General features: G+C 53.7%; 1 protein-coding gene and 1 long non-coding RNA gene across 2 annotated transcripts; one reads left to right on the top strand and one right to left on the bottom strand.

Moving 5' to 3' along the window:
* Positions 1 to 610: 610 nt before the first annotated feature.
* LOC147577944 (uncharacterized) lies at positions 611 to 20272 on the bottom strand. Its single transcript, XR_015254630.1, has 4 exons — positions 20208 to 20272; positions 20004 to 20109; positions 16618 to 16753; positions 611 to 1296 (listed from the first exon to the last, which is right to left on the bottom strand). It is a non-coding gene; the product is annotated as an uncharacterized LOC147577944 (long non-coding RNA).
* Positions 8381 to 23853, top strand: COL9A2 (collagen type IX alpha 2 chain). Its single transcript, XM_086716594.1, has 32 exons — positions 8381 to 8563; positions 9761 to 9835; positions 11088 to 11123; positions 11209 to 11271; positions 12245 to 12298; positions 12411 to 12446; positions 12549 to 12572; positions 12895 to 12948; positions 13299 to 13352; positions 13459 to 13506; positions 13692 to 13748; positions 13831 to 13884; positions 14188 to 14241; positions 14584 to 14637; positions 14731 to 14784; positions 14904 to 14957; positions 16545 to 16598; positions 17013 to 17066; positions 17300 to 17353; positions 18332 to 18376; positions 18735 to 18788; positions 19399 to 19452; positions 19765 to 19818; positions 19908 to 19979; positions 20235 to 20270; positions 20382 to 20426; positions 20534 to 20566; positions 20782 to 20928; positions 21162 to 21216; positions 21539 to 21727; positions 22531 to 22608; positions 23061 to 23853. Exons 1-32 carry the CDS (start codon positions 8492 to 8494, stop codon positions 23258 to 23260), a joined length of 2067 nt encoding a protein of 688 aa, XP_086572720.1. The 5' UTR covers positions 8381 to 8491; the 3' UTR covers positions 23261 to 23853.
* The last annotated feature ends 1891 nt before the right edge of the window (positions 23854 to 25744 follow it).

Below are 25744 nucleotides of genomic sequence, written 5' to 3'. Positions count from 1 at the left end.
ACCTGCTAGAATTGAGTTCAACAAGGTATTGGGATATAAATATACAAAGATCAATTGTATTTACATATGATAGCAGTGAACACGTGGAGGAGAAATTTAAAATACAATAAGAGGGTGCCTGGGTGGCTCAGTTGGTTAGGCATCAGACTTCATCTCAGGTCATGGTCCCGCAGTTTGTGGGTTCAAGCCCTGCATCAGGCTCCCCACTGATGGTGGGGAGCCTCCTTGGGATTCTCTCTCTCTCTCTGCTCCATCCCCACTTGCATGTGTGCTCTCTCTCTCTCTCTCACTCAAAATAAATAATAAACTTTAAAAATAAAATACCATTCACAATCACTTAGAAATTATATATTTATAACATATAACTAACAAAACTACTACCAAAACCCATCCAGTACATGTTTGCTGAAAATTACAATGTGCTTGAATTATACTGCAAATTTCCTGGTTTTGTTATTGTTCTATAGCTATGTAAGACACTATGATTGAGATAAATTGGATACAGGGAACATGGGACTTTTCTATACTATTTTTGAAGCTCCTTGTGAATTTATGATTATTTCAAAATTAAAAAAAGATTTTAAAATCTTTTTTAAAAAACTCACAGCTGTAATTGAGGCTTAGCTGGGCAATTCTTCTGTTCCATGTGGAGTTTCCTCAGGCCCTCAGTGGCATTTAGCAGGTGATCAGGCAGGTCTGGAAGGTTCAAAATGCCTGGTGCTTTGGTGTGGACAGCTGGAAGGCTGGGCTCGGCTGGGCATCTCTCTCCGTGTAGTCTCCCCAGCAGGATGGTCAGACTTCCTGCACGGTGGCTCAGGGATCCCAGGGTTGATTGGTTTTAGTATTTCAGAGCCGAGGCACTCTGAATGAAGCCAACGCCCCAGGGATGGCCTTGAGAATATGGCTGAAGTGGAGTTGAGGAGATGATCACTAGAAATGAGGTGGTTAAGGCAATGGGATCTGGGATGTTGAAAGGGTCATCCAAGAAGATGGTGAGGCGCCCCAGATGGCAGGACCCTGAGAGGAGGGGAAGATGTGACCCAGGTGCCCAAATCATTAGTGAGTGAGGGAAAGGACCCAGAGAAAAGAGGAGGGGGTGATAGAACCAGTTGGCACCTGAGGGAGTAGAGTCTTCTACAAGCACATTTCTGGAGAAGCACTCAAAGAAATAATGTGGATGCTGATCCCACATTCTGACCCTGAGGGATGTGACGCCTCCATCTGTGACAGCTGCAGGACAGCAGGTTGTCAGGGAGCATCATGTGGAGGTCCAGGCTTGGAGGTGGACAATGTGCCCTGAGAAATTGAGAACAGTCAGATAATTTGCTAATCATTGAACCAATGTTCCAGAAGACGCAGTGGTTGGGATGGGAGATTGGCTGAGAACTTGATGTGGGGTTGGGGGAGGGGAAACGGAGAACCAAGGAGGTAAGTATTTCGGAAAATGACTGAGGAAACAAAGTGGGTTTGGTCAGGTGTAAGAGAATTTAGTCATTTACTCCAAATTGAGTCCTGAGAACCTGCCCCTGAGAGAGAAGGGCATGGTTAGGGAAGGTCCTGAGGAAAACTTCAGTCCATGGATCCAACTTGGGGGTGATTCAGTGATCAGTCACTTTCTCCAAAAATCTGTGGACACCTGCAGCTTGATAACAGAGGATGAATCAGACTCAGTCTCTGATCAAATATAAAATATCTCTATGATTAAAACAAAATTTTATTGAAAAAAGGAAAAGAAATCTTGAGCTCCTTCAGATGAAAAGGCACTCTTTGGGAGAGATGAGGTTGATGTGGGGGCTGGGGTGTCATTGCTCCCTCTGGTCCAGGACCTGGGATTCTTGGGCTCCTATTTTCAGGTTTGTTCGTGCAGAGTAAATTACTATGGTAGGTGGGAAGACAAAAACAGAGTTTCTTTTTTTTTCCCCTCATCTTTGAGATGATCTTAAACTTTTCTTCTTTAATCTAATAATGTGGTAAATTAAATTAGTAGAGTTTCTATTTAAAAAATTTTTTTGAGAGCAAGAAAGAGCATGAGGGGGGAGGGGCAGAAACAGAGGGAGACACAGAATCGGAAACAGGTTCGTGGCTCCAAGTTGTCAGCACACAGCCCAATGCCAGGCTCGAACCCACAGACCAGGAGATCACGACCTGAGCCGAAGTCGGATACCCAAATGACTGAGCCACCCAGGTGCCCTGAGATTTTCTTTTCTTTTCTTTTTTTTTAAATTACACTTATTTATTTTTGAGAGACAGAGTGAGACAGAGCACGACCGGGAGGGGCAGAGAGAGAGGGAGACACAGAATCTGAAGCAGGCTCCAGGTTCTGAGCTGTCAGCACAGAGCCTGACACGGGGCTCGAACCCACGAACTGTGAGATCATGACCTGAGCCGAAGTTGGACACTTAACTGACTGAGCCACCCAGGCGCCCCATAAATTTTCTATTTTTTAAAAAAAAGTATATATATTTTGAGAGAGAGAGTGTGTGTGAGTGAGCAAGGGGGGGAGGGGCAGAGAGAGAGGGAGAGAGAGACCCCCGAGTGGGCTCCATGCTGACTTCGTGGACAGCATCTACTACATTAGTCACCCTGTTTCCACTTTTTTTTTTTAAATTTTCTTTTTTTATATATATATTTATTTTTAGAGAGAAACAGAGCACAAGCAGGGGAGAGGCAGAGAGAGAGAGGGAGACACAGAATCCAAAGCAGGCTCCAGGCTCCGAGCTGTCAGCACACATCCCAATGCAGGACTCAAACTCACAAACTGTGAGATCATGACCCGAGCTGAAATCAAGAGTTGGATGCTTAGCTGACTGAGCCACCCAGGCACCTCAAGATTTTCTAACTTTAAATAATCCTTATTTTCCTGCTATGAAACCAACTTGGTCATGATGTATCATTCAATAGTTCACTATATTCAATCTGCTAATACTTTAAACAGGATTTTTTCATCTGTGTTCATAAGACAGATCGGCTGCTAATATTCCTTTCTCGTACTGCCCATCACTGGTTTGAAACTCAAAGTTATTATTAACCCCACAAAATGAGTGTCAGTGTTCTTTGTTTTTCTATCCTCTAAAAGCTTGTAGGAGATTCAAATGAGATATTCCATTAAATGTTTGATAGAGCTTGCCTTATTGATCTGTAAGACCTCTTTGTGTGTTATCCATATTAGTTCTTTGTCTGTTAATATATATTATAAATATTTTTCTGTCTTTCAACTTTCTCCATACGTTTTTATTGTAAAGACATGTTAAAGTGTCATGAAGTCAAACTTGGGCATCTTTCCATGGTTTTGTGTATTGCTCAGAAAAGTTTTCCCCACCACAAAATTATTTTTATGTAAAAAAAATTTTTTTATCACAAAATTATTTTTAAAAGAAACACTTTCCAGGGGCACCTGGGTGGCTCAGTCTGTTAAGCATCTGGCTCTTGGTTTCAGCTCAGGTCATGATCTCGTAGTTTGTGGGTTCAAGCCCCGCATCGGGCTCCGTGCTGACAGTGAGGAGCCTGCTTGGGATTCTCTCTCTCTCTCTCTCTCTCTCTCTCTCTCTCCTTCTGTCTCTCTCTGCCCCTTCCTTGCTTTCTTGCTCTCTCTCTCTCTCAAAATAAATAAACTAAAAAATTTTTTTGTAGGGACACCTGGGTGGCTCAATCCGTTAAGCGCCTGACTCTTGATTTTGGCTCAGGACATGGTCTCACGGTCGTGAGTTCGAGCCCTGAATCAGGCTTTGCGCTCACAGCATGGACCCTGCTTCTGATCCTCTGTCTCTCTCTTTCTGCCCCTACCCCACTCACGCTCTCTCTTTCCCTCTCTCTCAAAAATAAATAAATGTTAAAAAAGGTTTTTTTTTTAATTTTTTTAAAGAAACATTTTCCATTTTCCTTTAGGTTTTAATAGTTTGTTGTTATTATTATATTTAGGTCCTTAATTAATTAGTCCAGGAAAATATTTTTGTATACTAATATAGAAATCTAACTTGAATTTTTCTCTAAATATGTATCCAGTTGCCTCAATATGTATTGACTAGGCTACTCTTTCCTCAATGACTTTAAATTTAACCTTTATCATAAACTAAATATAAAGACCTTTCCCATAAATTAAACAGATGTGATAAATGTGTGTGTGTGTGTGTGTGTGTGTGTGTGTGTGTGTGTCTTTTGTCTTTCTCTTTTCATAAAAATCTATTCTTGGGCTAATAGAACACTATTTGAACAACTCCCTTACAGTATGTTTTGATCTGTGGTGGGGAAAGACCTTTCTCATTTGCTTTTTCAAATTTTCTTGGGGCGCCTGGGTGGCGCAGTTGGTTAAGCGTCCGACTTCAGCCAGGTCACGATCTCGCGCTCTGTGAGTTCGAGCCCCGCGTCGGGCTCTGGGCTGATGGCTCAGAGCCTGGAGCCTGTTTCCGATTCTGTGTCTCCCTCTCTCTCTGCCCCTCCCCCGTTCATGCTCTGTCTCTCTCTGTCCCAAAAATAAAAATAAAACAAAAACAAAAAAAAAACGTTGAAAAAAAAATTTTCTTGGCTATTTTCATGTAATTTCTCTAGTAGAATATCTTTAGAATCAGTTTGTCAACTTTCATGAAACCTACATTCCGATTTTGCCTGAGATTGCATGGAATTCATAAATCAATTTTTAAGATTTATTTTATTTTATTTTTAGAAGTTAGTACTTTTTTTAAAAGTTTATTTATTGGGGCGCCTGGGTGGCTCAGTCGGTTAAGCGGCCGACTTTGGCTCAGGTCACGATCTCGCGGTCCGTGAGCTCGAGCCCCGCTTCGGGCTCTGTGCTGACAGTTCAGAGCCTGAAGCCTGTTTCAGATTCTGTGTCTCCCTCTCTCTGACCCTCCCCTGTTCATGCTCTGTCTCTCTCTGTTTCAAAAATAAATAAACGTTAAAAAAATTTTTTTAACGTTTATTTATTTATTTATCTTGAGAAAGAGAGAGAGAGAGAACCAGTAGGGGCAAGGCAGAGAGAGAGGTAGTCAGAGGATCTGAAGCAGGCTCTGTGCTGACAGCAGAAAGCCCAATGTGGGGCTCGAACTCACAAACTGTGAGATCATGACCTGAGCCAAAGTCGGACACTTAACTGACTGAGCCACCCAGGTGCCCCTAAGATTTTATTTTTAAAATAAAAATTTTTAAATCTCTACACCCAATATGGGGCTTGAACTCACAACCCCAAGATCAAGAGTCATGTGCTCCACTGACTGAGTCAGCCAGGTACCCCTAAATTAATTTGACATCTCTGCAACAATGAGTCTTCCTATCCAGGAATGTGGATATACAACTCTCCACTTATTCAGAGTTTCCCTGCTCCTTAAGATTTGTATGTGACTGGCCTGAACCTCTAGTCCATGTCTTGTGGGACAATTTCTCTTGCTCAGCGCCTGCTTTGAGCTTCAGTTTCCACTGAATTGGTTCAGGTTATAAGCCCAAGTATGGTAGGTTGCATTTTCCAAAGATGGCCACACCCATATAGGTTCCACACCCCCCACACACATACGCTCCATGCTCTTCTTAAAATGTTACATTGACATTCGTTCATCAGGAGGTGGAGTCTCTGTTCCCTCCCCTGAAACTGGGAAAACCTTTGAAATTGCCTGGACCAAGAGACTGTAGTGACATCGATGCTGTATGACTTCTGAGGCTAGATCCTGAGAGGCAATTCTGCTTCGGTCTGGTGTTTTCCCTCTCTGTTTGAGCTGCTATGTTTGAAGTTCGGCTACCTTGAAGCTGCTGTGCTGGAGAGACCCTGTGGAAAGCCCACAAATAGATCAAGGAGAGAGCTTCCTGAGAAATTCCAGCTTGTTCCCGCCCCAGCTCTCGGAGGCTTCCTAGTACAGACACCAGATGCATTGAGTAAAGAAGCGTTCTAGATGAGCCGAGCCCAGGCACATCTGACTGTAACCTCATGACAGACCCGGAGTCAGAGCCAACCAACAGAGCCACTCCTGATCCAAGAAATTGTTGCTTTAAACCATCACATTTTTAGGTGACTTGCTATACAGCAAAAGACAACTAATACACTAGTATGTGCTATCCAGATGTGAAGCGCATCCCCTTTCTGTAATTTCTACCCACAAAAGAAAACTTCCACGAGGCCCATGTGTATTTAGCTCACAAAGAGATGAAGAAATGAGCAACGTAAAAACCAACAGCTTTGGGGGCGCCTGGCTGGCTCAGTCAGAAGAACATGTGACTCTCGATCTCAGGGTCATGAGTTCGAGCCTCACGTTGGGTGGAGAGATTACTTAAATAGCAAAAAACCATGGTGGCTCATCCGTTGAGCATCTGACTCTTGATTTCATCTCAAGTTATGATCTCACAGTTCGTGGGATCTACCATGACAGTGTGGAGCCTTCCTGGGATTCTCTCTCTCCCCCTCTCTCTCTCTCTGCCCCTCCCCTTCTTGCTTTCTTTCAAAAATAAATAAACAAATATTAAGAATATCAACAACAGAGGCACCTGGGTGGCTTAGTCGGTTAAGTGTCCGACTTCGGCTCGGGTCATGATCTCGCGGTCTGTGGGTTCGAGCCCTGTGTCTGGCTCTGTACTCTCGGCTCAGAGCCTGGAGCCTGTTTCAGATTCTGTGTCTCCCTCTCTCTCTGCCCCTCCCCTGTTCACACTCTGTCTCTGTCTCAAAAATAAATAAACATTTTAAAAAATTTAAAAAAATATATCCACAACAGGGGCAACTGGGTGGCTCAGTCACTTGAGGGTCCTACTTCAGCTCAGGTCATGATCTTGAGGTTTGTGAGTTCCAAAGAGCCTTGCATGGGGCTTGCATCCTGTGTCCCCCCCCCCCGCCCCCACCCCACCCCTCCCTCACTCGTCTTCTCCTCAAAAAAAAAAAAAAATTTTTTTTTTTTAATTAAACAACAACAACTTTGGCCATCCCATTTCTGAGATGTCTGTTACAAATATTACCCTCCTACCCTGGGCAATGCCATCATCCTTCCCTCACTTCCTCCTCCTCTCTTCTTACCTCCTCTAAACTCCAAATTCCTTCCCACTCTGTTAGGCAGATCAATTAAATTCTCTCAAGCCTTCTCTCCCAAACTAAGCTCCAGTAACACGTCTCAAAGCTCAGGGCCCATTGCCCACGTGCCCCATGGGGTTGGACTTTCCTAAGTTCCAGAGAGTTGACTATTTTAGCTTATCTTGTGGTCCTCTCCCTCATACTGGGTACAGGATGGTAAAGAAAGTGTCCTCCATAAATCACAATAAAAGCGAAAACGTATCAAGCACCTAGTATGCGTGTCTGCTAGGTTAAGTACCTCATACACATCATCTCATCCAATCTTCACAAAAACCCTGTAAGACAGGGACTATCATCATCCCCTTTTACAGATGAGGCAATTGAGACATCATATAGTGTCAGGTGCCTGTGGTCATGGTTAGTGACAGTCTGATTCCAAATCACCCTACCAATATTACTTAAATGAATGGAAAGGAAGCTAAGACTGGAAGAGAGGTGATGCTGGGTAAGTAGGCTTTGGAAACTGGTAAATAAGGTGGTGGCTGTTTCCACGAAGGTGGAGGAGATCACCCCGAATGAGAAAGAAGGCCCAGAGCTAGAGACTGTGGTGCTTAAAGATAAAGCTGCAGTGAAGAAAAGGCAATAGAAGAAGGCAATAGAAGAAGGAGGGCTGGACGGTGGAAGCTTCAAGGAGAGAATGGCCAAGGGCAGCTCCAGGAGCCAACAGCCTCCTGGGCGGTGGGGGGTGGGGGGAGCAGAGAGAGGGTTACTAAAGAGGGGCTGGGCCCCACTGGTGACCTCCAAGAGACGTATCTCCCTGCTGGGGCGGAAGCAGGGAGATGAGAGGGAAATGGAGTCTGGAGGTGACGCACAGTCAACTCCATTATAGAGTTGGGGGAGGGGGGAGGGAAGCAAGAAGGAAAAGGTGGACAGGGGTATTCACGGGATGGCTGATCCAGGAAGGGCTTCGGTAGGTTCTCATAGAGAAGAGGCCTGACTGTGTGTCAAGTTGAACAAAGTGGTGCCTATGTTATAGACAGGGTCTGCAGAACCTAAAACTCACTCTGGGCCCGGGCCCTGGAGGAGAGAGGAAGGACTCAGGCCAGGGCTCGCAGGCAGAAGTGGCTGACCACCCGGCCAGCGATGGGGCGCGGGCTGCGGGTCCGGGGGAAGGTGCTGGGCCTTGAAGGTCAGGCTGGAGGGGGACCTCGGACGGCCTCCCGGAGAAATGGGACGACGGTCTCAGTCCTGCACCCCGGCCGCTCCTCGGAGGGCAGAGGGTGGGCACTGGCTGCCGGACGGAGCGGGGCGGAGCTGGGCGCAGGGCGCCGGCCTCCCTCCCCCGGCCCTCTCAGGTGACAGACCCCGCGGGTCCCCGCCCCGCCCCGCCGCATATCCAGGCGGCCCGGCCCGTCCCGTCCGAGAGCAGCCAGCGTCGCCGCGCCCGGAGCCTCTGCGGGCCGGTGCGAGCGTGGACCCGGGCACCCGTCCTCCGCGACCCCGCCGCCCGCCATGGCCGCCGCGGCCGCCCCCCGCAGCCTCCTGGTGCTCCTCCAGGTGCTCGTGCTCGCCCTGGCGCAGATCGTAAGTCCCGCGGCCGCCGCCACGCCGGGGCCAGGGTGCGGGGTGGGGGGGTCCGGGGTGCGGGACCCAGGAGGCTGGTGAAGGGCTCGGCCTGTCTGCCCGCTACCCTGGCGCCCCCCTGACGCCCCCCTCGGGTTCGTACGGCCCCGTGGCGCGCGTCCCCTCGGTGGGTGCGCACGGGGGCGCGTCCAGGCGCCGCGAAGGGAGGCGGACTAGCCGGGGAGCCAGAGGGACCCTGTCGGGGGACGCTCGGCCCAGCCTGGGACCGGCAGCGTGGCCAGGAGCTGGCGCCCGGTCCTGGCAGCCCCGAGAGCCCAGGTGGCGGGGGAGACAATGGTGCCCATTCACAGGGCTCCGGAGCCTCCGCCCCGCCTCCTCCCCGGGGGCCCCGGCTCCAGCCAGACGCCGCTCGGGCCGGCCGCTGCCCCTCGGCCCGGCTCCCACTCCCGCGCCCCCGTCGCGCTGCGGAGGGCCGCCGGGGGTGGGGGTGCTGGGGGCCTAACGGGACAGGGGCGCGATGGGGCCGGGCCCGGGCACCAGCCTGGCACTTCTCGGCCAGGGGAGGGCGCGGGCACCAGGCAGGCGCGCGACCCCTGCCTGGGTCGGGGCTGGCCCCCAAACGAGGGCAACCCGAGGGAGGAACGGCGCTGGGAGAGGGTTGCTCTGAGGGGAAGGGAGAACGGGCCTCCCTTCCCTACGCCCCCTCTCCTTGCGCCTCCCCCACTTTCCTTTCGAGCGAGAGGGAGGGGTACCTACTCACCATGTATACCTGTTGTTCATCTAAAAAGAATAATACGAGCAACCGTTCACTGGAGCCAGCAGTCTGCTGGGCACCGCCTCGCCTACCATCTGTGATTCACTTGCGCCGTCGGCATCTCCATCTCTTCCCCACCGCGACAGCCCAAGGGCAGCGCGGTCCGGTGGAAGGAGACCGGCGGCCCCAGCTCCATCACTTACTCTCTGTGATTATTCATAATCCTTCTGAGCCTGCTTCCTCAACTGCAAACTGGGGCTCGTGATAGTATCCGCCTGACAGTTCTGAGCGTTCCAAAAGACGGTACATGTAGTGGTACACAGTGCGGTGCACACTAGGTTCTCAATAAACGCAAGGGCGCTTGCGTTTCCCGGGGAGGCTCGCCGCTGGGACGCCCGGCTCCCTGCACAGTCTGAGGGCTGCACGCCTCTGTGTGTTTTCAGAGAGGTCCGCCCGGAGAACCTGGGCCCCCGGGCCCCCCAGGGCCGCCGGGAGTGCCTGGATCTGACGGCATCGACGTAAGTCTCCAACCTGGGCGGCGGGGGGGGGGGGGGGGGGGCGTCGCGGAGTGGGGGGGAGGCCGCGGACAAAGGCTAACTTTGTGAGCGGCCGCGGCGGTGGGGTGGGTGCCTGGAGATGCAGCGCCCCCTGTTGTCAGTAAGCGGCGCCGGCCTGCGCCACAAGGAGCCCGTTTGTTCTGGGAAACCTCAAAACTAGCGCTGAGATGCAAAGCCCGTTATAGCCGCCGGCGGACAAGGAGCTGCTGTTCCGTCTGCCGGCCGCAGCTCAAAGCGATTCCTTATCCCCCACCCCTACTCTCCCTTTTTTTTTGGGGGGGGGGGGGTGGGAGACGCCTTGCCCTGCCCCCTGGCACGTCTGCATTCTTCTTCAGGGTGGCTTGGGAGCCTTGGTCAGACCGCTGACCAGCTGAACCAGACTCCTGTCTCTTCCTTTGCATTTTCCTCCCCGATTTAGAACCAGCAGGGCTTGTTCCCTGCTCTCCCTAGCATGGTGAGGGTTAAATGCCTCATTCAGGAGGCTCCCCCAGGAGGTCAGCTCCATGTTTACCCATCTGGACAGACTTCTATTCAACCTGGCGCCCCCACCCTCCAAACACTGGGCGCTGGGTCCCTGCCAGACTCTCTGGCGGCTGCAGGCCCTGAACTGCCTGAAGTCCTCTCGGCCTGCATATAACTCCACAGGCCCTGGCTGTCCTCCACCATGGGTCCTTTGTCACCGGGGAAGGAGATCCTTTCTGCCTTAGGAACAGATTGAATCGACCCTCTTCATAGGCCGTCTTGGTCCTTGCTCTTGCCCCAGTCTCTTCTTTTCCTGACCCCAATCCAGAAAAGAGCTGCTCCCCACCCAGTTCACCTCCCTTTCATGTTTTTCTGAAAGTCCCAGTTTCTCCCACACTTGCCCAAATCCAAGAGACACCCACTCTCTGAGGTAACTTGGAGCCCACAACCTTATCTGTGGGTCTTCTAACTGGCACCTTACCAACATCTATGTGTCTATAACCCGCTTGCACGTTAACAGCACCTCTCCAACCTGGCTGGGGTTGGTCTCAATCCATCTATGATTTTTTTTTTTTTTTTGAGGGAAAGGGAGCTATTTTCAAAAAGAAAAAAAAAAAAAAAGCAAGGCTGAGGGGATGCAGGACAGAAGAGAAGAAAGTGAGGAGAGGGGCTGTGGGGCCAGCCAGCCAGGGCTGCCCATTTGGGGTAGCATGAGCCACAGGGTGCTGTCTAACCAACTCCTATCTTACAGGGTGACAAGGGGCCCCCTGGGAAAGCTGGGCCTCCGGTGAGTGCTTTTTTTCTCTTTGACCTTTGACCTTTCTAGTTCTTGCCCTCCTCTGGCTAATATTTGCCCCGCCTCTGTTGTTAAGGGACCTAAGGGAGAACCTGGCAAAGCGGGGCCAGATGGGCCGGACGGGAAGCCTGGGATTGATGTGAGTACCTGAGTGTCTGGTAAAGCCAGTTGGGGCTCCACTCACTGACTTCCAGAGTCCAATTCTGGCATCTTCTCTCTCTTCTGTTCAGAGCAGGGCAGCAAGGTGGAGACTATAGCTATGAGTTCCCTTCACCTCCATATGACTTGTGACCCCACAGCCACCCCAGGAGCGTGAATCACAGGCACATGGGGGTCCAAACAGGGGTTCTGTTCATCTGTAGCAGCCAGGATTTAGTCTCACATTTCCAGCCTCCAAGTAGCAGATTGAACACTGTGCATGGAGCTGTCCTTTCCTTCCCTATTCCCTTCCCTACTACCCCCTCGCGGCCCCAGGAGCAATGCAGGAGAGGAACATTATTCGTCGATACCACAGAATTCCCAGGAGCCCCAAGGTCACAGGCTCCTGGACACAGCCAGAACCATTGAGACAGTCATCTGATTGAGGAATACACCTGGGTCAGTCACTAAAAGATGGGAGGAGAAAGAGGTCCCATGAGTTGCCTTTGCCCTGTTGGCTCAAGAGGGTCATCATGGCTATGAACAGCCACCAGGACCCCTCCAAATTTTCCACAACCTGCAAAGATTAAGAAGCACACTGCCTTCCACTGGCATATTGGTTCTCACATCCATCCAGAGAGGTAAACATGATTAACCCATTTTGGAGATGTGAACACTAAGGCTTGGAAAAAGTTGCCAAGGGCAGACAGACGTCAAGAAAATGGCCGTGCAGACCAAATCTTGGGGCCTTGGTTTCTCATCTTTCATAAAAGAGTAATCCTTCTGCCTTCCTGTCTCCCAGGGTTGCTGTGAGCACTGGGGGAGGGGAAAGCAGTGTTGCAGTCACTTGACCTTCATGGAGTGGGGTGGGAAGCAGCTGGGGCCTGCCCAGGAGAGACTTCAGGCCCTGCCCTCTCCTGTGGTTCAGGGAACAAGTTTGCCCTTCACTGATCTACCTTCTGTTTCTTCCCCAGGGTCTAACTGGAGCCAAGGGGGAGCCTGGCCCCATGGGGATCCCTGGAGTCAAGGTAAGTGGCCTGCTGGGGACTCAGCTTGGGCCATCCAAGGAAGGGGCTGTGGTAGAGAGGAGCAGAGACCTAGGAGACCCCAGCCTCTGAACCTCTCCCATTGCTCTTGCAGGGCCAGCCCGGCCTCCCAGGTCCCCCTGGCCTGCCAGTGAGTATAATAACCTGCAAGGGATTCAAGGGACCCTTTGTGGGTAGAGGGGGGGACTTGCAGAAGGAGCCATGAACCCAATTTCCTTTCCTTCTGTTCCAGGGCCCTGGCTTTGCTGGACCTCCTGTAAGTCCTTCTGGATGGGACAGGGTCCCTGGGACTCTTGGGGAAGGAGGATACAGAAGGATGGGCCATCAAGGGGAGGGGCCATCATCCTGTGATGGTGTCCAGAACAGGCAGACTTCCCGGAGAACTCTGGGCCAGCTCACTCTGGGCCTACCTGCTGCCTCTGGGATTCTATGGCCCTTAAAGCCCTAAGTTGTCAGTCTCTCTGGGCTTGGTTCCAAAGTAAAAGTGGAGAAGGGGCTTCTAGGTGCCTATCCCTACCTTGGTATCAGGGTGGGCTAAACCTCCAAGGCATCCTAGCCAGTGACAGCTTTCCTCCTAGGGACCACCTGGACCTGTTGGGCTCCCTGGTGAGATTGGAATCACAGGCCCCAAGGTAAGCCCCAACCACCCCTCTGCTCACTCTGCCTCCTGCCCTCTAACCTCCAAGCTGGCAAGCTGGAGTCTCTCCAGCAGCTCTTGGGCCTGCTTCTGGCCAGCAGGGAGCTCCTTCAGGTCTGGGGCAGAAGCCTCTCCCGCTGAGCCCACCTTGCTGTAGGTGGTTCAGGAAAGCCAAGGGCTGGGGCCACTCCCTGCAATTAGGCCTCTTATCTCCCCAAGATCTCAGATCTCAGAAGGTGACCTGGAGGACAGGGTGGACAGGACAGTATCGGGGACTGGAGGAGGGGGCAGAGTGACCCTGGAAGAGCCGGACAGGAGTATGATCTTGGCCCATCTTGTTTCCAGGGGGATCCTGGACCAGAGGGGCCACCAGGGCCCCCGGGGCCACCTGGCAAACCGGTAAGTGTCCCCAGACTTCCCGCATGGGGAAGGATGAGGGTCTTTGGCACAAGCCTGAGGTGGGAAAGGCTCAGGTCAGGCTTCATCTCCATATATCTGCTCTCAGGGCCGCCCAGGAACCATCCAGGGTCTGGAAGGCAGTGCGGATTTCTTGGTGAGAGGAGGCCCTGGGGCGGGTCTAATGTGGGGAAGGGGTGGGTCGGCTTTGGAGGTAGAGTCAGTGGGATGGCGAGGGGCTGCCCCACGGAGGTTCAGCCAAGTGGGGTGAGAGGAGGGTCTGGGAGTTGGCAAGACAGGGCAGGCCGGTGACCACAGAACCTGGCGGGATTTTCTTTCCAGTGTCCAACCAACTGTCCGGCGGGTGTGAAAGGCCCCCCAGGGCTGCAGGGAGTGAAGGTGAGCTACTGGCCCAAGTCCTTGGAGGGCAGAGCAGGTGGTTGGGAGGCGACCTCACACTGAGTTCCCTCCTTCCCTTCAGGGGCATCCTGGCAAACGCGGGGTTCTGGGAGATTCTGGCCGCCAGGGGAGGCCCGTGAGTATGAGGAACAGAGGGCTACAGAGGTGTGTGTGAAGAGGGTCTTACAGGGACCGCCCCTTCTTCATCCCTTCTCCTTCCCCTGTGGGTCTCTGGGCACTGAGCTGAGAAGCAAGAGGCCTATATTCCAGGTCAGCATGTCTCTGGACAAGTACCTTCTCTTTGCTGGGCCTCCCTTTTCCCACGGGTTCTAGGGTCCTTCCTGTCTGCTTTTTCTGGGAAAGGGACGGTATCTTTGGATGTCTGTATGTTTTTCTCTCGATCTGCCTGCCTGTCTGATCACTCATTCCTGCCCCACAGGGTCCCAAGGGAGACGTGGGTGCCTCTGGAGAGCAAGGCATCCCTGGACCACCGGTAAGGAATGCTCCTCCCGGGACCCCCCTCTCCTCATCCTAAGGGATCTTAGTGGCGCCATTCCCTTGCTCTGGCCTTTAACCTGTAAAAGAAACACCTGTGTCCAGTTGGCACGTCTCTGGGTGGAGAGAGGGAGGCTGTCAGAAATTGAGGGACAGGCACCAAAGCTGTCAGCCAGAAGACTCAGTTGAGGCCCAGGTTTTGCCTCTGTCCCCTTGAGTGACCCTGGTGAGTCCCTCCCCATCTCTGAGCTTCAGTGTCCCCTCTCTGAGATAGGGACTATGCTGCCTGCCTCAGAGGAGCCTTGAAATCGCCATTGCTGTCATTCTTGTGTCTTGACAGGGTCCCCAGGGCATCAGGGGCTACCCAGGCATGGAGGGACCCAAAGGAGAGACGGTAAGTCGGGGGTGTCCTGCAATAGCTGTCATGAACAGCCCCCTGGCCTCTGGGGTCCAGCCAGAACTGACTGTACCTCTTTTCTCTCCCCAGGGTCCTCGTGGGTACAAAGGCATGGTGGGCTCCATTGGTGCTGCTGGGTCACCAGTAAGTGTCCTCTTGCTCCTGCACACATACCTCCTCCAGGCTGGAGCTCCTGGAGCTGCAAAGGGAGTGGGGCCCCCTGAGCCCATGTGATCTGGATGCCTGTTTGTCCTTCTTGCCAGGGTGAGGAAGGTCCACGGGGGCCGCCAGGCCGAGCCGGGGAGAAGGGCGATGTGGTGAGTCCTCAGCCACCCTTTGTCCAGCCAGGGTCCCTGGAGAGTACTGGGGGGGGGCCACCCAAGGCTCGTGTGCAAGTGTGTGTGTGTGTGTGTGTGTGTGTGTGCATTACTCTGGTGTCTATACGAGTGTGTGTGTGTGTGTGTGTGTGTTACTCTTTCCATGCGGATGCATGGTTGTGTGTGCGTGCGTCACTCTGTGTTTGTATGGGTACACACGAATGTGTTGCTTTGTGTGTGTCTTTGCAGGTGCGCGTGTGTGTGTTACTCTGAGTGTCTATGCGAATGCATGGGGGTGTGTGCGTGAGTTACTCTGCGTCTGTACTTTGTGTGTCTGCAAGTGCGTGCATGTGTGTGTGCGTTACCCTGTGTGTCTGTGCAGGTGAGTGATCCGTGCGGGGCAGGAGCCTCTGTGCTGGGAGCCCAGGCACCCCACCAGCCCCCACTCCTGCAAGCCCAGCCTGTGCTGATCACATTCAATTTGGGAGAAGGCATAGGATCCAGTCCCACGCTCGCTGTGGCCAGACAATGAAATTCCAGCAAATCAGCCATGGGGCTAATGGGATTTGGTCTATATCCCAGTTCTCTTAACTTTTTAAAAAAATTAATAGACTTTCTTTTGAGCAGTTCTGAGTTTATAGAAAAACTGAGCAGTAACTAAACTTTCTTAAAAGTTTTTTATGTTAAGTTTTTAAACACATATAAAAGTAGAGAGAATTATATGCTGAATTTCTATATACCTGTCTCCCCAAATTGACACTTTGCCCTATTCAATCCACCACTTTGTTGCTGATATTTTATATTCTTCCTTTTTAAAAAAAAAATATTATTTACTTTGGGGGGGGGGAGAGAGAGAGATAGCTCTAGTCGGGGAGGGGCAGAGAGAGGCGGAGAGAGAGAGAATCCCAAGCAGGCTTCATGCTCAGAGCAGAGCCTGACACGGGGCTCGATCCCATGAACTGTGAGATCATGACCTGAGCCAAAACCAAGAACCGGGCACCCAACTGACTGAGCCACCCAGGTGCCCCTGTTGTTGATATTTTCAAGCAAATCTTTGCCTCAACATCATGTCATTTCACTCCTAAATACTTCTGTCTGTATATCTTGAAAATAAGGGCTTTTTCTCACATATCATTCACTTTCATACCAACAAGATTATCAATTATTCCTTAATATCAGCAAATATCAGTTATTCCTTAATATCAGTCTATGTTCAGTGTTTCCCAATTGTCTCAAAAATGTCTCTTCAGGGTTCTTGTTCAAATCAAGACCCAAAGTCCACACACTGTATTTGATTGTGTTCCTTCATATAAGTGGAGCTCAGAGCCCAGGTGAGGTCTCAGTGAGTGCTGGTTCCTATCCCTGCACTTGCCCAGCCCAGCCCAGCCCAGTCCCATCAGCTTGGCGCTGACCTCTACTCCCTCCCCTCTGGGCCTCAGGCCCCTCTTCTCCAGCCCCTGCACAATGTGGCCTGTGGCAAGAGGGACCCTGAGAGCTGGAGGTCCCTGTTCTCAGTGCTCCCCTCTCTGATCAGCCCGGCAGGGGTTCAGCATCTCGAAGGTGACCTCATTTCTATCTACTTTGCAGGGCAGCCAAGGTGTTCGAGGACCCCAGGGAATAACAGGCCCGAAGGGAGCAACCGTAAGTGGCCCAGGCTTACCCAGACAGAGAGCGGGGTCAACTCTGTCCAAGCTTCAGAGGACGAGGAGCCTGAGATTCTGGATTGAGCTCTGTTGCTGGCGGGTTGGCTCTGTGACCTTGGGAGAGGCCCTCTTTCTGTGCCTTAGTTCTTTCACCTGTAAATGGGGTGGTGATGTAGCAGAGGTTTGGGGAAGCTTGCAGCAATCTGGGACACTTGTCATCCACTGAGGAAGGACTGTGGCCCATCACCCCAAATGCTCTTCCCATTTCTGCCCCCCCCCCCACCGAGTTGGCTGGTGGGGGTTCCTGAGATAACCAGACCCACTTCCTACCTACGCACTGACTGCAGCTGTCACAGAGGGACATGGGTGGGTGGCCTGACCCCAGGCATCTCCCCACTTTCCTTCTGAGCAGGGCCCCCCAGGCATCGACGGCAAGGATGGGACCCCAGGCACACCTGGCATGAAGGTATGAGTGGGGATTGCCGGTAGAGTTGGGGAGTGGTCAGGGTTCCTCCCAGCTCAGGCCCTGAGTCTCATCACACTGATCCTGGAGGCGTAGGAGCCTGGGATCCTCAAGTGCGCCACTGATGCATCCCTGCTTGCCTCTGGGCCTCAGTTTCCTTACTTGCACGGGGGCAGAAGCCATGGATCCTCTAGCTGGACCTTTCACTTGTGCCTCTGGTTCTCTGTCTCTCCCAGGGCAGTGCAGGACAGGCGGGGCGGCCAGGAAACCAAGGCCACCAGGGCCTAGCGGTGAGTACGGGGTGGAGTCCCAGGGGCGGCCCCAGGGGCAAATTGCTTCTCCTGCTCAGTGTTGCCCACTTCCCCATGGTGGCATGAGTGGTTGATGAGGTGGAAATCCACACACCCAGGGATCTTGCTCTAGTCCTTGTCCCCACCCAGCCCAGACCTCATCACCACCTCTGTGGCCCCTGGCCTGGATTAGGCCTCATCATTTGGACAGTTGCTCTAGCCTTCTCTTTGATCATTCCAATTCTCCATGTTGGTTATTTCCCACTAAGGCACTTTTCATGGCCCTCACTGCCTCCAGGAAAGTCATTCCATCCAGTCATTCAAGACATGGTTACTGAGTCCCCAGGGTGCACTGAGAGGCAGAGAAAATTGTGAACAGGACAGCTGCAAGGCTTGTCCTCACAGCTCATTTTAGCATTCAAGGCCACCATAATCTGACCCCACCATACCCTTCCATCCTCACCAGCCACGGCCCCTCCGTGTCCTCTCCTTTCTCAGGGAACCCTGCCTTGCCTCTTCTACCCCTACACCTTCAGGCCTTTGCAGGTGCTTCTGCTTGGAATGCCCTTCCCTACCTCTCTGTGCCTTCTCACCATTCAGGGCCACCTCCATCGCACACCTTCTGGAAGCCCAGTCCATGGGACGCCCCCTGCCTCCCTGCTGGAGGTGCTGAGGCCAAAGCCTGATAACATGCCTGTGTGCAGATTGTGTTCCTGTAGTCATTTACATGTGCCTGTGAACACAGGGTGCTTCTCTTCTCCCCATAGACTATAGGCCCCTCTGTACCCCCGTCCTCTCCCACCAGGGCTCAGGGTACAGTCAACTCTGTGATGCCATGGCTGGGCCTTCTGTTGTTCAGCTCCCACAAGCCAGGGCTGAGGAAGGGAGGGGATCTGAAATGGGGATAGGAGGTAAAGCAGGAGGTGCCTGGGGCTCCCCAGTGCCAGGATAGAAACTGATGTCATCTTCTTTCTCCAGGGTGTGCCGGGCCAGCCTGGGACAAAAGGAGGCCCTGGAGACAAGGTAAGGTGACCTCAAGCTGAGGACAGGATTGGCTTCATCTGAGCAAGGGGGCCTGGGGGGCAGGGTCCAGGGGCATGGCTAAAAGACCCTAAGGCCCAGGCCTCAACCCCGGCTCAACAACAGTGCCTAAGCACCTCCTTCCTGCCGCTCCCCTCAGCCCTCTGTGGACACAGGATGGCATGGCTCCCAACCAGAGGAGAAACAAACAGGAAAATAAATGGACTCCAAAAGACCTGACCAAGAACACCTTTTCCCCAACTCATTTGGTTCTAGATTCTGTTTAGGGTTCATCAGGCTTCTGCAAGATCAAGAGCTTGACTAGACCCCCCAGACTGACCTGAAAACTGTTTTCCTGCAGGGGGAGCCAGGCCAGCAGGGCCTCCCTGGATTCTCTGGTCCTCCTGGGAAGGAGGTAAGTGTCCCTTCCCTGACACAGGGCTCTTGCATTAGTCCCCCTCCCAGGTCTGAAGACCCTGCACTCAGCATATGCAGCCTGGGTGAGAGTGTGGGGTGAAGCCCTAGTTTAGGGGGACCTGAATGGCATTCTGGGCTATGCCACTGACTCACTGACCCAGGGAGACACCCCTCTTCCACTCTGGGTCCTTGTTTCTCTATGTACAGTGTGGTGATGGCGGGATTGGTTCTGTTCTATACGGGTATGACATCCTCAGATGGCCAAGTTGACTGGGGCTAAGAATCCAGCAGAGTCATTCATTCATTCATTCATTCATTCATTCATTCCATAAACATTCACCAAATACCTGCAACTGTGTTAGATGCTGAGATAGTCTCATACTCGGGGTTTACAGTTTAGTGGAAAAGGCAGATATTAAATAAATGATCACATGATGACTGACTACAACTATGTGGGGTCCTACTGAAGGAAAAGGACAGGGACCCAAAGAACAGGGGATAAATGATGAAGTGAATTAGCTGAGACGCAGGGAGGGTAGGGGTTAGCCAGCTGTGGAAGGGAGGGATGCACCAGGCCCATTGCCTCACTCCCAGTTTCTGTCCCCCAGGGAGAGCCAGGACCTCAAGGAGAAATCGGACCCCGAGGCATCATGGGGCAGAAGGTAAGTGCCTGGCACAGTGGTCCCTCCCTGGGGGCCTTTGCAGCAGCTGGCACCACTGGACCCAGGATCTGGGTCCTATCCACGGCTCCAGCACCTGCCTAGTCCTGCCCAGCCTTGTGAGGCCTTCCCGGCAAGGGCCCCAGTTTGCTGGTCTGTAAAGTGGAGCAAAGGACTCAGTGCTGGTGTGGAGGAATGGAGGGCATCCTGACCAGCAGGGCCTGGGGTCTGGAGGGGGCGACCGAGGAGGGGGTGTGTTTCATCCTCTAGCCTGTGTGTCATTGGCCTGTGTGTCATCCTCTCTTTCCATTTCAGGGTGACCAGGGTGAGAGGGGGCCGGTGGGGCAGCCAGGCCCTCAAGGACGGCAGGTTAGTGGAGGCGGCCAGCTGTGATGGGCAGTGGGGAGCATGTCTGGACACCTCATTTGATACACTACTCTGGGTTCTTTTCTCCTCAGGGACCCAAGGGGGAGCAGGGGCCTCCCGGAATTCCAGGGCCCCAAGGCTTGCCAGGCATCAAGGGAGACAAGGTACCAAATGGGGCTGGAAAATACCTGGGCAAGAGGCTTCAGGACCTGGGGGGGGCTGGAGCTCAGTTAGGTCCTTCCTCAGCCCTCCAGATCTTCGCGGAAAAATATGTCCGGCGGGTCCCAGGCGGCCCTGGGGGACAGGGAGGAGCTGCAGAGGGGTGTGGCCAGGACCGGGGGTTGCGGGGGCGGGGGGGGGGCACCCAGACGTCCAGGGAGAGGGGAACTCACCAAGTCCTGACTGCCCGCTTGCTGCAGGGCTCCCCAGGGAAGACCGGACCCCGCGGCGGCGTGGTGAGTACGAGCGTCTCCCCTCCCCCCGCGTTCCGGGCGGCGGCGGCGGCGGCGGCGGCGGCGGCGGGTGGGGGTCCGTCGCCGCTCTGACTCGCTGTGCTCAATTTGCAGGGCGACCGGGGGGTGGCCGGTCTCCCGGGAGAGAAAGGCGAGAAGGTGAGCTGGCCGCGCGGGGGCGGCCGGGGCGGGTGGGGGGGGGGGGGAGGGTGGGGGGCGGGCTCTGGGGCTTCAGCGCCCGTGACCCGGCTTCCCTGTGCCTGCAGGGCGAGTCTGGCGAGCCGGGGCCCAAGGGACAGGTGAGTCCAGCCCCCGCGATGCCGCGCCCCGCTGCCCGGCGACGGCTGCTGTCCCGGCCTCCTCCCTCTCCTCCCGCACCTTCCCCTCCCCTTCTCCTCCCTGTCCACCCCCTCCTCCTCCCACCCCCCACTCTCCCCTGCCCTCCCCCTCTCCCTCCCCGGCGCGTGCGAACTCTCACCGCCGCTCCGCACCACCCCCACCCCCGCCCCGGCAGCAAGGAGTCCGCGGAGAACCCGGCTACCCGGGCCCCAGCGGGGATGCGGGCGCCCCGGGGGTGCAGGGCTACCCCGGGCCCCCCGGCCCTCGAGGACTAGCTGGAGACCGAGGCGTGCCGGGACTGCCGGGGAGACAGGGCGTGGCGGTGAGTCGGCCCCCAGGAGCGGGGAGTCTCCCGGTAGGAAATCCCTTTGCGGGCGCGGCTGACCCCTCAAAGGCTGGGAGTCCCCGGAGCCAGCTGGCTTCCCTGAGGCCCCACCTCGGACCGCTTGGGGGTGGGTGCGGCGGGGGGGATTTCTGTCCGATGCCGCACAGACTTCCGTGGGAGAATGGGAGCCGGCCAGGGGCTTCTTCCTGGAAGGCCTTCTCTGCTCGCAGGGCCGAGATGCCAGTGACCAGCACATCGTGGCGGTGATGATGAAGATGATGCAAGGTGAGGGCGGGGGCAGCACCCCTCCTCCTCCCAGTCCAAGCCGGCGCGGCGCCACCCCTCAGGAGCTGCTCCACTTGGCCCTGCCCGAGGGTCTGCAGGCCTGGGTGCTCTTTCCAGCTCTGCTTCCAAGAGGCCGGGGACCTATGTACATCTGTCCACGCTGGATCTCTGACTTCCGCAAACCGGGGGGAATGGGACGTTAAACACGGGGCTTTCTCCTCTGCACACCTAGGGGCCCGGCTCGTGGGGGACGCTCTGCCTTCCCATTTCACCGAGCCCACCCCCATCTCACAGACCTCTCCTCTCCCTCCCTCCCTTCCAGAGCAACTGGCAGAGGTCGCTGTGAGTGCCAAGAGGGAGGCCCTGGGTGCGGTCGGGATGATGGGTCCCCCAGGACCCCCTGGGCCTCCTGGGTACCCAGGCAAGCAGGGACCCCACGGGCACCCTGGCCCTCGGGGTGTCCCTGGCATCGTGGGAGCCGTGGGTCAGATTGGCAATACAGGGCCCAAGGGTGAGTGCTGTTCTATGGTGGGGGTGGGGACTGGGCAGGTATGGACTTGGCCAAGGCCAGACCCCAATTGGGTTATGGGTTGTGTGGTCTGATGGCTCAGCCTCCTGTTTTCTCTTTCATCATTCCCCCTCTCCGGATGAGGTACACTTTCCCCCACTCCCTCAGCAAAGTTTTCCAGAAGTCATATGTGACTCCTGGGCTTGCTTTCTCAGTAGAAAATTGATGGAGATGAATGTACTATTTTATAACTTGGGTATTTGGGGAGGGGGGGTGTTGTTATAAATTTGCTTAGTGGTACTCCATAAACATACTTCCATGTCTCTAGAAGCGGGGAGGTAAGTTAGCAAAGTAGTAAAGCATGGAAGCTTGAGAGTCACAAGACAGGTGTCTGTCCAGACTCTGCCACTTTCTCCTTATAGACCTTGGACAAGTTACCTGATAATCTCCCTGGGCCTTAGATTTATCATCTGTAAAATGGGAGATGTTAATAACAACCACCTCATAGCATTGTCCTGAGGATTACATGTGGAGGTAATTTACGTAGAGTTGGCACATAGTAAATATTAGCTATCATTATTATTATTAGATGCTTTCCTGTAATGAACTTGATTGGCTGTAGCCTTCCATCCTGTCTGGACCTTCCCTTACTTAACCAGTTCTGCAGACATTTCCAACTTTCCCCTATTATAAACTAGCATAAAACAGGAATAATTGCTGTGTGTGAAATAGAAATGAAATAGCAACCAAAGTAGAAAAAACATCCTCCAATTGTGAAAAGTGAAGGCTTCTTTCTTTCTCCGCAGGAAAACGCGGCGAGAAGGGTGACCGGGGAGAGATGGGACGTGGGCATCCCGGGATGCCTGGGCCCCCGGGGATCCCAGGTAAGACCTTGGCCCTGCCGAGCGGCAGTTCTGTCCCTCAGCTCTGGGATTCAGGACCTGCAGACACTTGGGTCTCTGCCCTGGCGGCCTCTTGCTCAGCCAGCTCATTCTCCTACATCCAGCTTTTGCATCCCTTTGGAGCACCCGGGAGCTGCTGGGTGGGGTCTGGCTGGGAACCAGACAGCTGAGATTCTGAGGACATCCTGGCTTGTACCAAAATCTGCTTCATGTAGGAAAATGAAAAGGCATTTGCTCCCAAGATTCACTAATTGGGAGGTGGGAGTAATGGATAATGCGACTCTCTCAGAACCCGTCTGGGGCAGTCCCTTTTTCCTGGCCTCATCCTTGACCTCATCCCACCCCCACCACTTCCCTGAAAAACGGGACTGAGAATCCTACAGCCAGCCGAGACAGGAGGCGGCCCTGATGTCCCGGTCTTCTCCCTTTCACAGGACTCCCTGGCCGGCCTGGCCAAGCAATCAACGGCAAAGATGGAGCTCGGGGATCCCCAGGGGCCCCGGGAGAAGCAGGCCGACCAGGCCTGCCAGGCCCCATGGGGCTGCCAGGCTTCTGTGAGCCTGCGGCCTGCCTTGGAGCCTCGGCCTATGCCTCTGCACGCCTCACAGAACCTGGATCCATCAAAGGGCCATGAGCATGAGGCTGGGACAGAGCCTGGTGGGCACCCTGGGGGGAAAGGACTGGGTTCCCTCTGGATGGACACATACCCCATCCCTCAGCCCAGGAAGCCAGTTTTCCCAGGACCTTCCATCTGGGACCCAGGAGTCCTGAGAAAAAGGAAATTCTAAAATATGGGGGAAGGAAAGGGAGGGCATTGGAATGAAAAGTTGAGACCGACAGGGCGAGTGTCACCCGAAAGTCCCAGCTCCAAAGCAGATGGGTGGCTTTCCTTCCTGGAGCATGACTCGGAAGTTACCAAAACAAATGTCTCCTTAATCTGTGCCATCTTCCAGGGGCCATCTTCTTTGGGGCAGGTGGACTGAGGTCTCTGCCCGTCCCTGATCCCATCTTCCTCCCCTGTACTTGCTGGGTGATGGCTGGTGGGTGACTCCCCAGAGGTGGCCATCCTTAAGCCAGCCCCACTATTTCCTCCCTGCCTCCCTCCCATCTGAGTATTTAAACACCCATCTCCCCTCTCTTCCTGGCATTATCCCCTCCCATCCTCACCCCTTCCCCGAGATCCATCCAGGCCTTTCTGTAAATAAAAGCCCCCGACTTGGATACGAACTAGGATGGGAGTTTCCCTGCTGCCACTGTCGGGGCAGGGTGGGCAGGGGCTCCTGAAGGGGAGGCACATTTGAGGAACATCTGTGGGAAGACCTGGATGGTGGCCTGCTGTGTAACTTTGGGCAGACCCCTTCAGCCATGTCCCAGCTGGGGACACCCAGCGTCTTGCCAAGGCCCAGAGCACAGAAGGTCCTCTGTGAGACCTGCTACCCACGGTGGGCTGGCCTGGGACAGGAACTGGTAATGAAAGATTGAAAGACTTGGTTCTTGCCTTCAGGGGTTCCCAGGTCTGTGGGACCTGGATCACTAGAGCAGAAGTGACATTCACTCATGCCACTTTCACTCGGGACGTCTAGGGAAGACTGGCTCAGATCTGATCTGATCTGAGTACCCCTGGGCACTCCCAGCCTCACAGCTTTGTAGGCCAGCAAGGCCACCCAAGAAGCAGGAAAGGGCATGGCGGGTACCTCGGACCCGTGCAAGGATGGGAGCCTTTGATTTTCAGGGAGTGACCGATCCCAGTGCTCCATTATTGATTTGGGTATTTGTTCCCCCAAATGAAGCATTCTACTGGCCTCAGCCCCTCCTGAAGGTACAGGACTCCAGCCTGAGGTCCAAGCATTTGCTGAAGCCTGGACCCTCCTACACCTCACCCTAAACTTGGCACTAGGTCCCCACACAAGCTGGGCACCCTTTTCCTCCGAAGAGCAGGGCAGAGAACTCCTCTCACTAGTCCACCCCCGGTCCTCCCTCCCCTGCCTCAACACACACACACACACACACACACACACACACACACACACACACACACCAGTGACATCTCAGCCCCCTTATCCCAAATGACAAACAGGACAGACAAGGTGAGGTAGCCCCAAGGACCACAGGGGTGACCTCGCCCTCAATACTTTAGCAAATCCTGTATCCCAGCCTCCCAGCTCCCCTGTCCCTCCCCCAGGAGCCCCCACTGCTGCTGTGGCTGCTGGAACAGGCTCAGGGGGTGAGGGGAAGAGAGTGGGAGTAGGAGGGGGTGCCCCCTTCCCTAAGCCAAGTCACTGTACTTGTCCTAGTGCCTGAAGCCTTGGCCTTAGCCAGTGTATGCCTCCTGGAGGTTTCCTCATGCGCCGGCTGGGGCTCCTTCCATGTCCCTCTCTGCAACTTTCCAGAGACCGGGTCCACTGGAGGATTTCAAATCTTATGCAAGTGTTACACCTCCTTCCTTAGGACTCAGGCATCTGAAGGGGCTGAGAAGGGGGCTGATTCCTAGGCACCAGCCTGGAGGGTGAATTTCACTAAGGAAAAACCCATGTTCTTATGATCCATATGACTCTCCTAAGCCTCTCTGACCTCACGTTGACGCTGGGACCCTAGTATATTCCACTCCAGTCATGCCAGCCCCCACACTGCTCCTTGAACATGCTGTGTCACACAAGTGTTGTGCCCCCTGCTCTTCCCCAAAAGATTGCTTTTTCCCAAAATACCATCACAACCAGTGCCCTTGTTTCTAGTCTTTACTCAAAATGACCTTCTCACCGCCCCACCAATATTCCAGATACCCCTTTATTATCTCTCCTTTGCATTTATTGCTATTCAACAACATCATATAAGCTCCATAGGGCAGCAACTTTGGTCTCTCATTTGCTGCTCCATTCCCCAGCACATAAAACAGTGCCGGGTGTGAGCATCTAGTAACGTGGTGACTACAGCTGATAACACTGCCCTATATAATTAGAACTAAGAATAGAACTTAAATGTTCTCTCTCTCTCTGTCTCTCTCTCTCTCTCTCACACACACACACACACACACACACACACACACACACACCCCATTTGAAAAGAAAAAAGTTTGAAAAACAAAACCAAAAACCAAACAAGAAACATTCCTGGCACACGG

This window comes from Puma concolor, chromosome C1, assembly GCF_028749965.1.
Source record: "Puma concolor isolate L17-30 chromosome C1, mPumCon1.1.hap2, whole genome shotgun sequence".
Classification (NCBI taxonomy): Eukaryota; Metazoa; Chordata; class Mammalia; order Carnivora; family Felidae; genus Puma; species Puma concolor.
Note: the sequence above shows the minus strand (reverse complement) of the source record. Positions and strands in the feature narration are given on the sequence as shown.

Coding starts and splice junctions, on each gene's coding strand:
- COL9A2 (XM_086716594.1), top strand. CDS start 8,492: ATGGCCGCCGCGGCCGCCCCCCGCAGCCTCCTGGTGCTCCTCCAGGTG. Junction 18,377..18,734: donor AAGGAGGCCCTGGAGACAAG/GTAAGGTGACCT, acceptor GTTTTCCTGCAG/GGGGAGCCAGGCCAGCAGGG. Junction 20,929..21,161: donor CGGGGAGACAGGGCGTGGCG/GTGAGTCGGCCC, acceptor CTCTGCTCGCAG/GGCCGAGATGCCAGTGACCA.